Raw genomic sequence first — 12,067 nt, 5'->3', positions numbered from 1 at the left:
CACCTGTCTCGGCCTCCCAAAGTGCTGGGATTACAGGCTTGAGCCACCGCGCCCGGCCTGAATTCTCTTAATTCACAGTGGCGCTTCATGAAGTTGATAAATCCTCATTTTATAACTGAGGAAACTGATGCCTAGAGAAATTAGTAACTTACTCAGAGTCACACTAGTGAATGACAGAAGTAGGAGTCAAACCCAGGTTTATCTGAGTAGTTTCCGGGCTCCTACTAACTCCTGTCTATTCTGTACTCCTTAGCATGAGTACAGAAGGGAATTTGAAGAATATTTTCTCTTTGTTACTGGGCGTAAGACAGGGCAGAGGCAGGCCGGGCGCGGTGGCTCACGCCTGTAATCCCAGCACTTTGGGAGGCCAAGGCGGGCGGATCATGAGGTCAGGAGATCGAGACCATGCTGGCTAACACAGTGAAACCCCATCTCTACTAAAAATATGAAAAAATTAGCCAGGTGTGGTGGCGGGCGCCTATAGTCCCAGTTACTCCGGAGGCTGAGGCAGGAGAATGGCGCAAACCCGGGAGGTGGAGCTGGCAGTGAGCCGAGATCGCGCCACTGCATTCCAGTCTGGGGGACAGAGCGAGACTCCGTCTCAAAAAAAAAAAAAAAAAAAGGCAGGGCAGAGGCAAAGGTTTTTATACATTAATTTTAACTTCTTGCTGTGTCTGTGGCTCCAGGTGCTTAATGTCTTTTCATGCCCTAAGTTGCCCTCACGTGGTACTGCAGGCCTTTCTGACCTCGTCCCTGAAAGGCACTTGTGACACTAAAGCTACTTACATCCCTCCTCTTCTAAATCAACACCCTTTTCCTCTATGTATCAACTCTAAATTCATTGTTACTAGCTTCTAAGAGAAGGCAATGTGATTGAATTAATTTAGATTATGAAATGATTGATACATCCTTAACTCTAGTAAGTCTTCATATTTTTAAATAGGATGTTTGTTTACCCAAATTAATCTCTGAATTGGAAGTATTTTAGGCAGCATAATAACATGAAAAAAAAAAAGGCACTTAGGAAAAGACTTTTGGGCTCGGCAGACTAAAATGTTGACAGGCCTGCTGCTTGAGGATTGACTTCACAAGTTCTGATTCTCATCAGAACCCACAAATTCTCTAAATGGTTCCCCTGGCAGTGGCATTGGAGTTCTGGTAGGTGAAGGGTGGTGGAAAGGGTGGCAACAATATTTGTATGCAGTGGCATTTTTAAGTTGAATTTCCTTTTTTTTTTTTTTTGAGACAGTCTTGCTCAGTCGCCCAGGCTGGAGTGCAATGGTGCGATCTCAGCTCACTGCAACCTCTGCCTCCTGGGTTCAAGTGATTCTCCCGCCTCAGCCTCCCGAGTAGCTGGGATTATACGCTCCTACCATCGTGCCTGGCCAATTTTTGCAGAGACGGAGTTTCACCATGTTGGCCAGGCTGGTCTCGAACTCCTGACCTCAGGTGATCTGCCCCCCTCAGCCTCCCGAAGTGCTGGGATTACAGGCGTGAGCCACCATGCCTGGTATAAGATGAATTTCCTATGACCAGATAAGTTTGTGAGTGAAAGTAGCCAGCATTGGTTGCTGTTACGGCAGAAGTGAGTTTAACTTCACCATCAACATGTTCTTTCTGCTTTTTTGTGGTGCTGTGGTGCAGTATGAGCACTTAGACAAGAGCCACAATAGTGTAAACTTGGCCACTGAGTTCTCTGAAAAGAAAGTTTGGTCCATACCTTGAGAAGCTAGTTTTAGGGTTCATTGGGAGGCAGATGTTAACAGATTGTGCATCTCTGCTAGAACAAGCAGCCAACAGTAGTCTTCCTGTAAGAAACCTTTAATTTTCAGCTGCTGTCTAAATTAAAATGGTAGAGTACAGTAGTCACTGAACTTTTTTTTTTTTTTTTCCGAGACGGAATCTCGTACTGTCTCCCAGGCTGGAGTGCAGTGGCACGATATGGGCCCACTGAAAGCTCCGCCTCCTGAGTTCACGCCATTCTCCTGCCCCAGCCTCCCGAGTAGCTGGGACTGCAGGTGCCCGCCACCATGCCTGGCTAATTTTTTGTATTTTTTTAGTGGAGACGGGGTTTCACTGTTAGCCAGGAGAGTGTCCATCTCCTGACCTTGTGATCTGCCCGCCTCGGCCTCCCAAAGTGCTGGGATTACAGATGTGAGCCACCACGCCCAGCCTTTTTTTTTTTTTTTTTTTGAGATGGGTGTCTCGTTCTGTTGCCAGGCTGGAGTGCAGTGGCGCAATCTCAGCTCACCGCAACCTCTGACTCCCTGGTTCAAGCGATTTTCCCACTTCAGACTCCCAAGTACCCGGGATTACAGGCACACGCCACCACACCCAGCTATTTTTTTTTGTATCTTTTTAGTAGAGATGGGGTTTCACCATGTTGGCCAGGATGGTCTTGATCTCCTGACCTCGTGATCCACCCGTCTTGGCCTCCCAAAGTGCTAGGATTACAGGCGTGAGCCACTGTGCCCAGCCCACTGAACTTTTATAGAGTAGCATTTAAGAAGTATAATATGGCCGGGCGTGGTGGCTCACGCCTGTAATCCCAGCACTTTGGGAGGCTGAGGTGGGCAGATCACAAGGTCAGGAGATCGAGACCATCCTGGCCAACACAGTGAAACCCCATCTCTACTAAAAATACAAAAATTAGTTGAGCATGGTGGTGGCGCCTGTAATCCCAGCTACTCGGGAGGCTGAGGCAGGAGAACCGCTTGAACCTGGGAGACGGAGGTTGCAGTGAGGCAAGATGGCGCCACTGCACTCCAGCCTGGGCAACAGAGCGAGACTCTGTCTCAAAAAAAAAAAAAAAAAAAAAGAAGAAGTATGATAATACAACACAATGTAACTGGAGACAGTGTACAAATATTAGGGAAACACTGAAAGCCTCAGGTTTTATGAATAAGAATATGGTAGCGGCCGGGCGCGGTGGCTCAAGCCTGTAATCCCAGCACTTTGGGAGGCCGAGGCGGGTGGATCACGAGGTCAGGAGATCAAGACCATCCTGGCTAACATGGTAAAACCCCGTCTCTACTAAAAGTACAAAAAAAACTAGCCGGGCGTGGTGGCGGGCGCCTGTGATCCCAGCTACTTGGAGGCTGAGGCAGGAGAATGGCATGAACCTGGGAGGCAGAGTTTGCAGTGAGCCAAGATCACGCCACTGCACTCCAGCCTGGGCGATACAGCGAGACTCCGTCTCAAAAAAAAAAAAAAAAAAAAAAAAGAATATGGTAGCATATGTGTCTTGAAATTGTTTATCAAATTTGTGCTGTTTTTGCCCGAAGAATCTGTATTTAGTTGCATAACATAAGGTTGGCTGTGGGGCTATTAGAACTTTTCCTTTCCTTCAAAAAGTTGCATTTGTGTTTTTGTTTTGATATTTCATTTTTTAAAGTGTTTTGTGATATTTAGAATGTTAAATTTGTATATACTACAATTTAACTTTTGGTTCAGCTCCACTGAGAACTTAGGAAGAAGTAACTGGGATGACAAAAGTGAGATCTGGGCTAGTTGAGTGAGCTTTTAAAGTTTGAGAGACAGAAGAGCTAGCAGAGACAAGGGTAGAAATTATGACTCGCTGGAAAAGTATATATTTGTTCCTGCTTCAGAGTGAGGAGGGAGGAGAAATGTTCAGAACGTAACAGAAAGGTGGGTGTTTGGTTTGTTGTCCCAACTGCTATCCAAATCATGCAAAGATAGGGCTTTATAAAGTCCTACCAAGGGAACTGCCTAGATGATGCCGGTAGGTCCATGTGGCTGAGGGGATGGTACAGAGGTGAGATGAGAGTAGAGGGATATAAAATGGGAGGGGTAAGGAACAAATCTTGTATGCAGCTTGAGAGGGATTAAAACTTTTCCAATCAGTAAGACAGAACCGTTGAAATAGGAAGATAGACAATTGAACTTACATTATTTTGCTGTGTTGGAGGTACACCTGGCCCTCCATATCCGTGGGTTCTGTATTGGTGAATTTAGCCTGTGTATTGAAAATATTCAGGGAAAAGACCAGGTGCAGTGCAGTGGCGCATGCCTCGTAATCCCAACACTTTGGGAGGCCAAGGTGGGCAGATCACCTGAGGTCAGGAGTTCAGGACCAGCCTGGCCAACATGGCGAAACCCTGTCTCTACTAAACATACAAAATTAGCTGGGTGTGTTGGCAGACACCTGTAATCCCAGCTACCTGGGAGGCTGAGGCAGGAGAATTGCTTGAACCTGGGAGACAGAGGTTGCAGTGAGCAGAGATGGTACCACTGCACTCCAGCAAAAAGAAACAAAATATTCAGGGAAAAAGAAAACATTGTTGCATCTCTACCGAACACTTACAGACTTTTCTGTTTGTTATTATTTTCTACAGTATAACAACTGTTTACATTGTATTAGGTACAGTGTAATAGTATTTACATTGTATTAGATGCTATAAGTAATCTAGAGATGATTTAAAGTATAGATTGTTTGCAAATCCTGTACCATTTTGTATGAAGAACTTGAACATTCTCAAATTTTGGTATTTGGGCGGTAATGGAACCAATGCCCCATGGATACCGGAGGGATGACATATTATATATCAAAGGGGGCCAAGAGGTGTGAGATACAGTAATTCATGTAAGAGATGTTGAGGGCTTGAGCTAAGACGGTGGCAGTGGACATAGGAAAGGCTGGATAGGAGTGGTATTAACTAGAAGGAACTATAGGCCTCTTTGGTTAACTGATGGGATGTTCACTTGGGGGAGTAAGAAGTCTAAGAATGTTTCTCAAATTTGAGTAATGTATGAAGCTCTTTGGAAAAACGTCCCTGGTCCTGTGTAACTTAAATTACCATATATGCCCCGATAAAAGGCAGACTCCAAATGAAAGGCAATTGTTTTTCTCTAATTTCCCAAAAGGGTGTTTGTTTTTTCAATTTTTAAAATTGTATTAACATATACATAACAAAATTTATCATTTTAACCTTTTTTTGAGACTGAGTTTCGCTCTTGTTGCCCAGGCTGGAGTGCAACGGAGTGACCTCAGCTCACTGCAACCTTTGCCTCCTGGGTTCAAGCGCTTCTCCTCCCTCAGCCTCCCTAGTAGCTAGAATTACAGGTGCCCACCACACCCGGCTAATTTTTGTATTTTTTAGTAGAGACGGGGTTTTACCATGTTGGCCAGGCTGGTCTCAAACTCCTGACCTCAAGTGATCTGCCCACATCAGCCTCCTAAAGTGCTAGGATTACAGCTGCGAGCTACCGTGCTTGGCCCATTTTAACCATTTTTAAGGATACAGTTCAGTGGTATTAAATACATTAATAATGTGTAACCATTACCAACGACCCTCTCTATAACTCTTTGTCTTGTAAAACTAAAACTGTATACCCATTAAACAATAACTCCCTATTCCTCATTCTACCTTCCTCCAGCCCCTGGCAACCATCATTCTACTTTCTGACTGTGATTTTTAGTGCTCTAAATATCTCACATAAGTGGAATCATACGGCATTTGTATTTTTGTGACTGGCTTATTTCACTTAGCATAATGTCCTCAAGGTTCATTCATGTCAGAATTTCTTTCCTTTTTAAGGCTCTATGATATTCCATTGTATGAATATACTACTTTAGTTTATCCATTCATGTGTTGGTGGGTACTTGGGTGGCTTCCATGTTTTACCTACTGTGAATAATGCTGTTATGAAAATGGGCATGTAAATACCTTTTTGAGACCCTGCTTTCAGTTCTCTGGGTATATCGCCAGAAGTGAAATTACTGGATCATATGGTAATTCTGTTGTTAGTTTTTTGAGGAATCACCATAGTTTTCCACCCTAGTTGTACCATTTTATATTCCCATCAAGAGTGCATAGTGGTTCCAGTTTCTCCACATCCTCACCCACACTTGTTATTTTTTGTTTTTTACTAGTAGCCTTTTTAATGGGTATAACCTGGTACTAAAAAAACAGTTGACTGTCAACTATGTGCGTTTCTAGAGATTTAAGTGAAATGATCAGGTGCTTTCTTGGGTAATTTTTATTGATTTAACATTATTACACACATTGTATATTCATGCTTTTTTTTTTTTTTTTTTTTTGAGATGAAGTCTCGTTCTGTCACCCAGACTGAAGTGCAGTGGTGTGATCTCAGCTTGCTGTAACCTCCGCCTGTTGGATTCAAGAGATTTTCCTGCCTCAGCCTCCCTAGTAGCTGAGATTTCAGATGCCTGCCACCATGCCTGGCTGATTTTTGTATTTCTAGTAGAAGACGGGGTTTCACCCTGTTGGCCAGGCTGGTCTGGAACTCCTGAGCTCAACTGATGCGCCTGCCTCAACCTCCCAAAGTGCCAGGTTTACAAGCACGAGCCACTGCACCTGGCTGCCTTTTTTCAGTCATATTTTATGAAATGAGTTTATTCAGTTGTTTTCATTTGCACCTTAAAATATATCTTTATCAGTTTTCAGAAAAGGCTATAGCTACTCCATGTCATCTGCTAGTTTATTTGTTTTTGAGATGAAATCTTACTCTTGTGCCCCAGGCTGGAGTGCAGCGGCTCACTGCAACCTCTGCTCCCAGGCTAAGTGATTCTCCTGCCTCAGCCTCCCGAGTAGCTGGAATTACAAGCGCCTGCCACCACGTCTGGCTAATTTTTGCATTTTTAGTAGAGAAGGGGTTTCACCATGTTGGTCAGGCTGGTCTTGAACTCCTGACCTCAGCTAATCTGCCTGCCTCGGCCTCCCAAAGTGCTGGGATTACAGGTGTGAGCCACTGTGCTCGGCCATCCGCTAGTTTTTTGAAGCATGTTATTTTCACTTCTTTTTAAATCTATCTTAAATCCATTAATCCAGCGTATCCATTTGCTATTTATTTCCACAATGTAACCATACTGCTTTATAAATTAATTTTAAAACATAAGTATATGCACAAAGTACAAAATTAAATTGTTATGAAAGGGTTGCCAGTGGTTTTGACTAAGGCCTGCTCCCTCTCTCTCTAGTGTATAGCTAATGAGTTAAAGTACTATGAGATATCACTAAGTTTATCAGACATTGATCACATGCAAGCAAGCCTGATGCCAGGTGCTGGGAGATACCGAGGCAAGAAAACCAGTTCCTCTGTTCAAGAACCGTCTATTCTTTTAGGGGAGCCAGAAAATAAACCAGCATTTACTAGTAGTATATCCGTGGATATAATAGAACGTTATCTCGGGGATGGGAATGGGCAGGTAGGCTAGTATACAAATGAACAAAGTAACATTTCTGTTGATTTCAGCATGCATGAACTAGATGAGGGGATGATGGGGAGGATAAGGGCATTCCAAGCAGGTAATGAATTTGACTATAGTAAACTATGTAGGATGAGGAAGAAGAAAGGCAAAGCCAGAGAAATAAGCTGAGGCCTGATCCAACAAAGGGCTTTCCAGATCATAAAGACTTGAATTTATGCTGCAGGCATCAGAAGAAAGCCGTTAAGGGATTTTTTTTTGTTTTTGTTTTTGTTTTTGTTTTTTTGAAACGAGTTCTCGCTCTCTTGACCAAGCTGGAGTGAAGTGACACAATCTCAGGTTCAAGTGATTCTCTTGCCTCAGCTTCCTGAGTAGCTGGGATTGCAGATGTGTGCCAACACACCTGGCTAATTTTTGTATTTTTAGTAGAGACAGGGTTTCACCATGTTGGTCAGGCTGGTCTCGAACTCCTAACCTCCTAACTGCCTACTTTGGCCTCCAAAAGTGCTGGGATTACAGGTGTGAGCCACCATGCCTGGTCGCCATTAAGGGATTTTAAACAGGAGGATGATACAATGAGACTTATATTTTGGAACACACCCTCTGCAGCAAGGTGGAAGATGGAATAATGATCAGTTAGGAGCCTGTTGAAGTAATTGAGGTAAGTATTAAGGATTTGCCTTAGAGACAGTAGTAGTACAGAAGAGAAAACAAATGAGAGACAGTAAGAGTAGAGTTAGCACTTCCATTTCTTGCAGTAAGGATAATGTAGAGTGATAACATGAATAACCCTGCTGCTGAGAAAAACAGTGCTGAAGAATGTATGTATTCAAAAAAATTTTTAAGGCCTAGTGTGGTGATTCACTCCTGTAATCCCTGCACTTTGGGAGGCCGAGGCGGGCGGATCACCTGATGGGCAGATCACCTGAGGTCAGGAGGTCAAGACCAGCCTGGCCAACATGGTGAAACCTTGTCTCTACTAAAAATACAAAAATTAGCCCGGCGTGGTGGCAGGCACCTGTAATCTCAGCCACTTGGGAGGCTGAGACAGGATTGTTACAGTCACATTTCCCATGTGGTCTTGAAAAACTTCCAAGTCAGAAATGTGTTTGAAGTGATCTCTGCTGGTGCCCGTGGGTGCCTTGAAAAGTCTGTCAAATCATATCCTCTTAGGATGAAATGTACCTTCAACACAAGCTTCAGAATTCTGCAGATTAAAATGTCAAGGCACATGACATCACAGTTAAAAAAACACAAATCAGACAAAAACTGTGGCATAGTGAGCAAGATCCAGCAGGAACATGAGATAGTGACCTATAGAAACTGTAGAAATTTTATATTTTCCCTTAGTGATTCCAATAAGTTTGGTTAATATGCTTGAAGAAATGAAAGATTGAAATAGGAGTATGAATTAAGGATCTCCAAAACATGATCAAGCAGATGAGGAAGTAAACAAAAACAGAACTTCCAGTTATAAAAAATTAGCTGAAATCAAAAGCTCAGTGAGCAAGGGAAGAAACAGATTGGCACAGCTGAAGGGAAAATGTGTGAACTCGAAATAGCATTGAAGAGATTAGCCACAATGCACATAGAGAGCTAAAGAGACAATACGCATGTGAAAGAAAGGTTGAGACATAAAGGTTAGAGTGAAGAGTTGTAACGTACATCTAATTGGAGTTACAGAGGAAATAAGTGTGAATGGAGGGTGAGGCAGCGATCAAATAGAAATTGCTGCGACTTTTTCAGAATTGATAAAAGAAAATCTTCAAGTGGTAAAAGTCCACTGAATCCCAGAGAGGATAAATAAAATCAGCCCTGACAAATCAGAGTGAAATTGCAGAAGGCTAAAGACAGAGGGTCTTAAAAGCAACTAGAAACAACAGATTGCTATAAAAACATTTTTCTGTAGTCTGGCAACTGATTTCCCAGCAGCAACAACAGAAGCCAGAGGACATTGGAATGCTGTCTTCAATATTCTGAGAGAAAATAGCTGTCAGCTTTGAAATGGAATACCCAGTAAAACTGTCAGGAATGACAGCGAAATAAAGACATTTTCAGGCAAAAACTTAAGAGCATTTACCATCAAGAGAAGGAGATTCTAAGGGACGTAATTCAGATAGAAGAAAAATCATCCCAAATGGAAAGCTTGAGGTGCTTTTTCGTGGCCCTAAAATGTTCAATTTACATTCTATCATTAGACATTTTTGTTGTTTCCAACTTTTCAATATAAACTGAAGCTATGCTGGACATGTGTATGAACATGTTTATGCATATAGTATTTTATGTAGATTTTATTTTATTTTGACTAGAAGCCGAAATTACTGAGTCAAAAAAGGAATGAGTATTTTTGTTTCTGGAATACATGTTGTAAAATTGTTTTCTTAAAGGACCTTACCAATTTACATTTCGTTTAGCAGAGTCCGTTAGCTTTACTTTATTTACAAATGAGTTAGTTTGTAATAGGGACATTTTTAAATGATGAAGATTGACATTTCTTACCAGATTTTGACTTAGTTATGTCTTAGACAAAAAAATGTTCCTTCTCACTTGTTTGTCATTGGTATTAAAGATGCCTTTTTTTTTTTTTTTTTGAGACAGAGTCTCGCTTTGTTGCCCAGGCTGGAGTGCAGTGGCATGACCTTGGCTCACTGCAAGCTCTGCCTCCTGGGTTCAAGCGATTCTCCTACCTCAGCCTCCCGAGTAACTGGGATTACAGGTGCATGCCACCATGCTTGGCACATTTTTGTTTTTAGTAGAGACGGGGCTTCACCATGTTAGTTGGGCTGGTCTCCAACTCCTGACCTCGTGATCCGGAGGCCGAGGCGGCTGGATTATAGGTGTGAGCCACTGTGCCCAGCCTGACGCTTTCTTTTTAACAGAAACAGAAATGCTAACTGAAATGTATTCTTTCTAACAAAGCATTTCTAACTTTCTAGAACGTAGTCTTTCATTTTTCTTTATCTTTTTTCAGCTTATTCCCAAATATATACTTTGGCCATTTAAAATAAATGGCCAAAAAAAAAAAAACCCAGAAGTGGCCAAAAAATGCTTTAATATTTAGTTTTTGTTTTATTATGAAGGATGATTACTCTTTAATGCTTCTACATTCTTTTCTAGCTCTGTGTATTTCACTTCAAGAATGTGTGCATTTTTTTTCTAGCTCGGTGTATTTCACAAGAAATTCATTCTAAAAGGGAAAATACTATTGATTTACTTGGGAATTCTAATACGAGCTGAAAAAAGAGGCTGTCTTTTTTTTTTTTTTTTAACGTTTTTCCTGTCTTTTTACTGTTTCAGGTGCAAGTGAAAGTGTAGGAAAACATATGCTTGAAGCGTGCAACAATAATCTGGAAATGGCAGTCACTATGTTTTTGGATGGTGGAGGAATCGCTGAAGAGCCCAGTACCAGTTCAGCAAGTGTCTCTGCTGTCAGACCACACACAGAGTACGAATCTAATGTGTATTGTCAGGAGCTATCCATTGCCTACATTAAGTAGTTGCGTTTTTATCAAAGCTAGGTCAATTCTCTGGTTTTGAAATAAATGAAAGGCTGAAAGCCTCTGAAAAAGTATGAAGTAGAAATTTTTGTAGTAACATACGTTCGATTCTTTAGATACTGTCTTGCCTTATTGAATCCTCAAAGGAACCATGTAGGCTCTGTGAAGTCGGGGAGGTGGGGTTGGTGGGAGTGTGTGGTGCTGCTCTGCTGGGATTGGCCCGTGGCCAGCAGGGCCTGTGTGCCTCATGGCAGCAACAAATAAACAAACAGAAACCTTATTGGATGGCATTATCAACATTTTACCAATAAGGAAGCAGAGGCATAGCCATTTCCCCAAGCTACACAGCATTAAGTAGCAGTAAAGCTCAGATTTCCCAATTATAGATTTTTCTACATTCACAGAAATGTTTTGAGTTGCCATGAAAAATGTTTGAAACTAGGCTGGGCATGGTGGCTCACACCTATAATCTCGGCACTTTGGGAGGCCGAGGCAGGCTGATCATGAGGTCAGGAGTTCGAGACCAGCGTGACCAACATGGTGAAACCGTGTCTCTACTAAAAAAAATACAAAAATTAGCCAGGCGTGGTGGCGGGTGCCTGTAATCCCAACTACTCGGGAGGCTGAGGCACAAGAATTGCTTCAGCCCAGGAGGCAGAGGTTGCAGTGACCAGAGATCATGCCGCTACACTCCAGCCTGGGTGACAGAGCAAGACTCTGTCTCAAAAAATAAATAAATAAATAAATAAAAATAATATCGTGTAGAGTTTTTTCTGTTAATGTTGGCCATGTATTTCACTCCCAATATAGCTCAGACTTTTAACAGAAATCAGTATGAGAACCTAATACTTAAAAAAAAAGTCCAGGTGTGGTAGTTCATGCCTGTAATTCTAGTACTTTGGGAGGCCAAGGCAGGAGGATGGCTTGAGCCCAAGAGTTTGAGACCAGCTTGGGCAATATAGCAAAAACCTGTCTCTACAAAAAATAGAAAAATTAGCCGGGTGTGGTGGTGCGCAGCTGTAGTCCCAGCTACTTGGGAGGCTGAGATGGGAGGATCACATGAGCCTGGGAGGTTGAGGTTGCAATGAGCCATGATTGTGCCACTGCACTCCAACCTGGTTGACACAGAGTGACCCCGTCTCAAAAAAAAAAAAAAAAAAAAAAAGATTAAAAACAAAATGGCAAATATTCATAGTTGATTTGGGAGAGCATATTTATCCTCATTATATAAAACATGTTTTCTCAATTGTGTTGAAAAATAGGTTTGGTAAATGAATATCTTTTCCTAATGAATTCCCCTATATATATTTTGGCTTAGATAGTTTGTATTGCTAGTTGCTCAACATTCGATAATGGCTCCTAATTCCTAAAGTATGATTTT

General features: G+C 42.2%; 1 protein-coding gene across 8 annotated transcripts in view; it reads left to right on the top strand.

Moving 5' to 3' along the window:
- UBXN7 (UBX domain protein 7) overlaps window positions 1–12,067 on the top strand; it is an 81,411-nt gene that overhangs the window by 15,474 nt on the left and 53,870 nt on the right. For 5 of the 8 annotated variants that reach the window (XM_015444866.4, XM_015444865.4, XM_005545275.5 and 2 more), the window contains one exon: window positions 10,487–10,634. The exons of the other annotated variants lie outside the window; for them this stretch is intronic. In XM_015444866.4, coding sequence (XP_015300352.1) covers window positions 10,565–10,634 — 70 coding nt within the window. In that variant the 5' untranslated portion in view covers window positions 10,487–10,564. The remainder of the gene's footprint in view (window positions 1–10,486; window positions 10,635–12,067) is intronic. 8 annotated transcript variants of the gene reach the window in all.

The sequence above is a fragment of the Macaca fascicularis genome, chromosome 2 (genome assembly GCF_037993035.2).
Source record: "Macaca fascicularis isolate 582-1 chromosome 2, T2T-MFA8v1.1".
In the NCBI taxonomy this organism is placed as follows: Eukaryota; Metazoa; Chordata; class Mammalia; order Primates; family Cercopithecidae; genus Macaca; species Macaca fascicularis.
The sequence above is the reverse complement of the archived record's forward strand: the minus strand, read 5'-3'. Positions and strand labels throughout refer to the sequence as shown.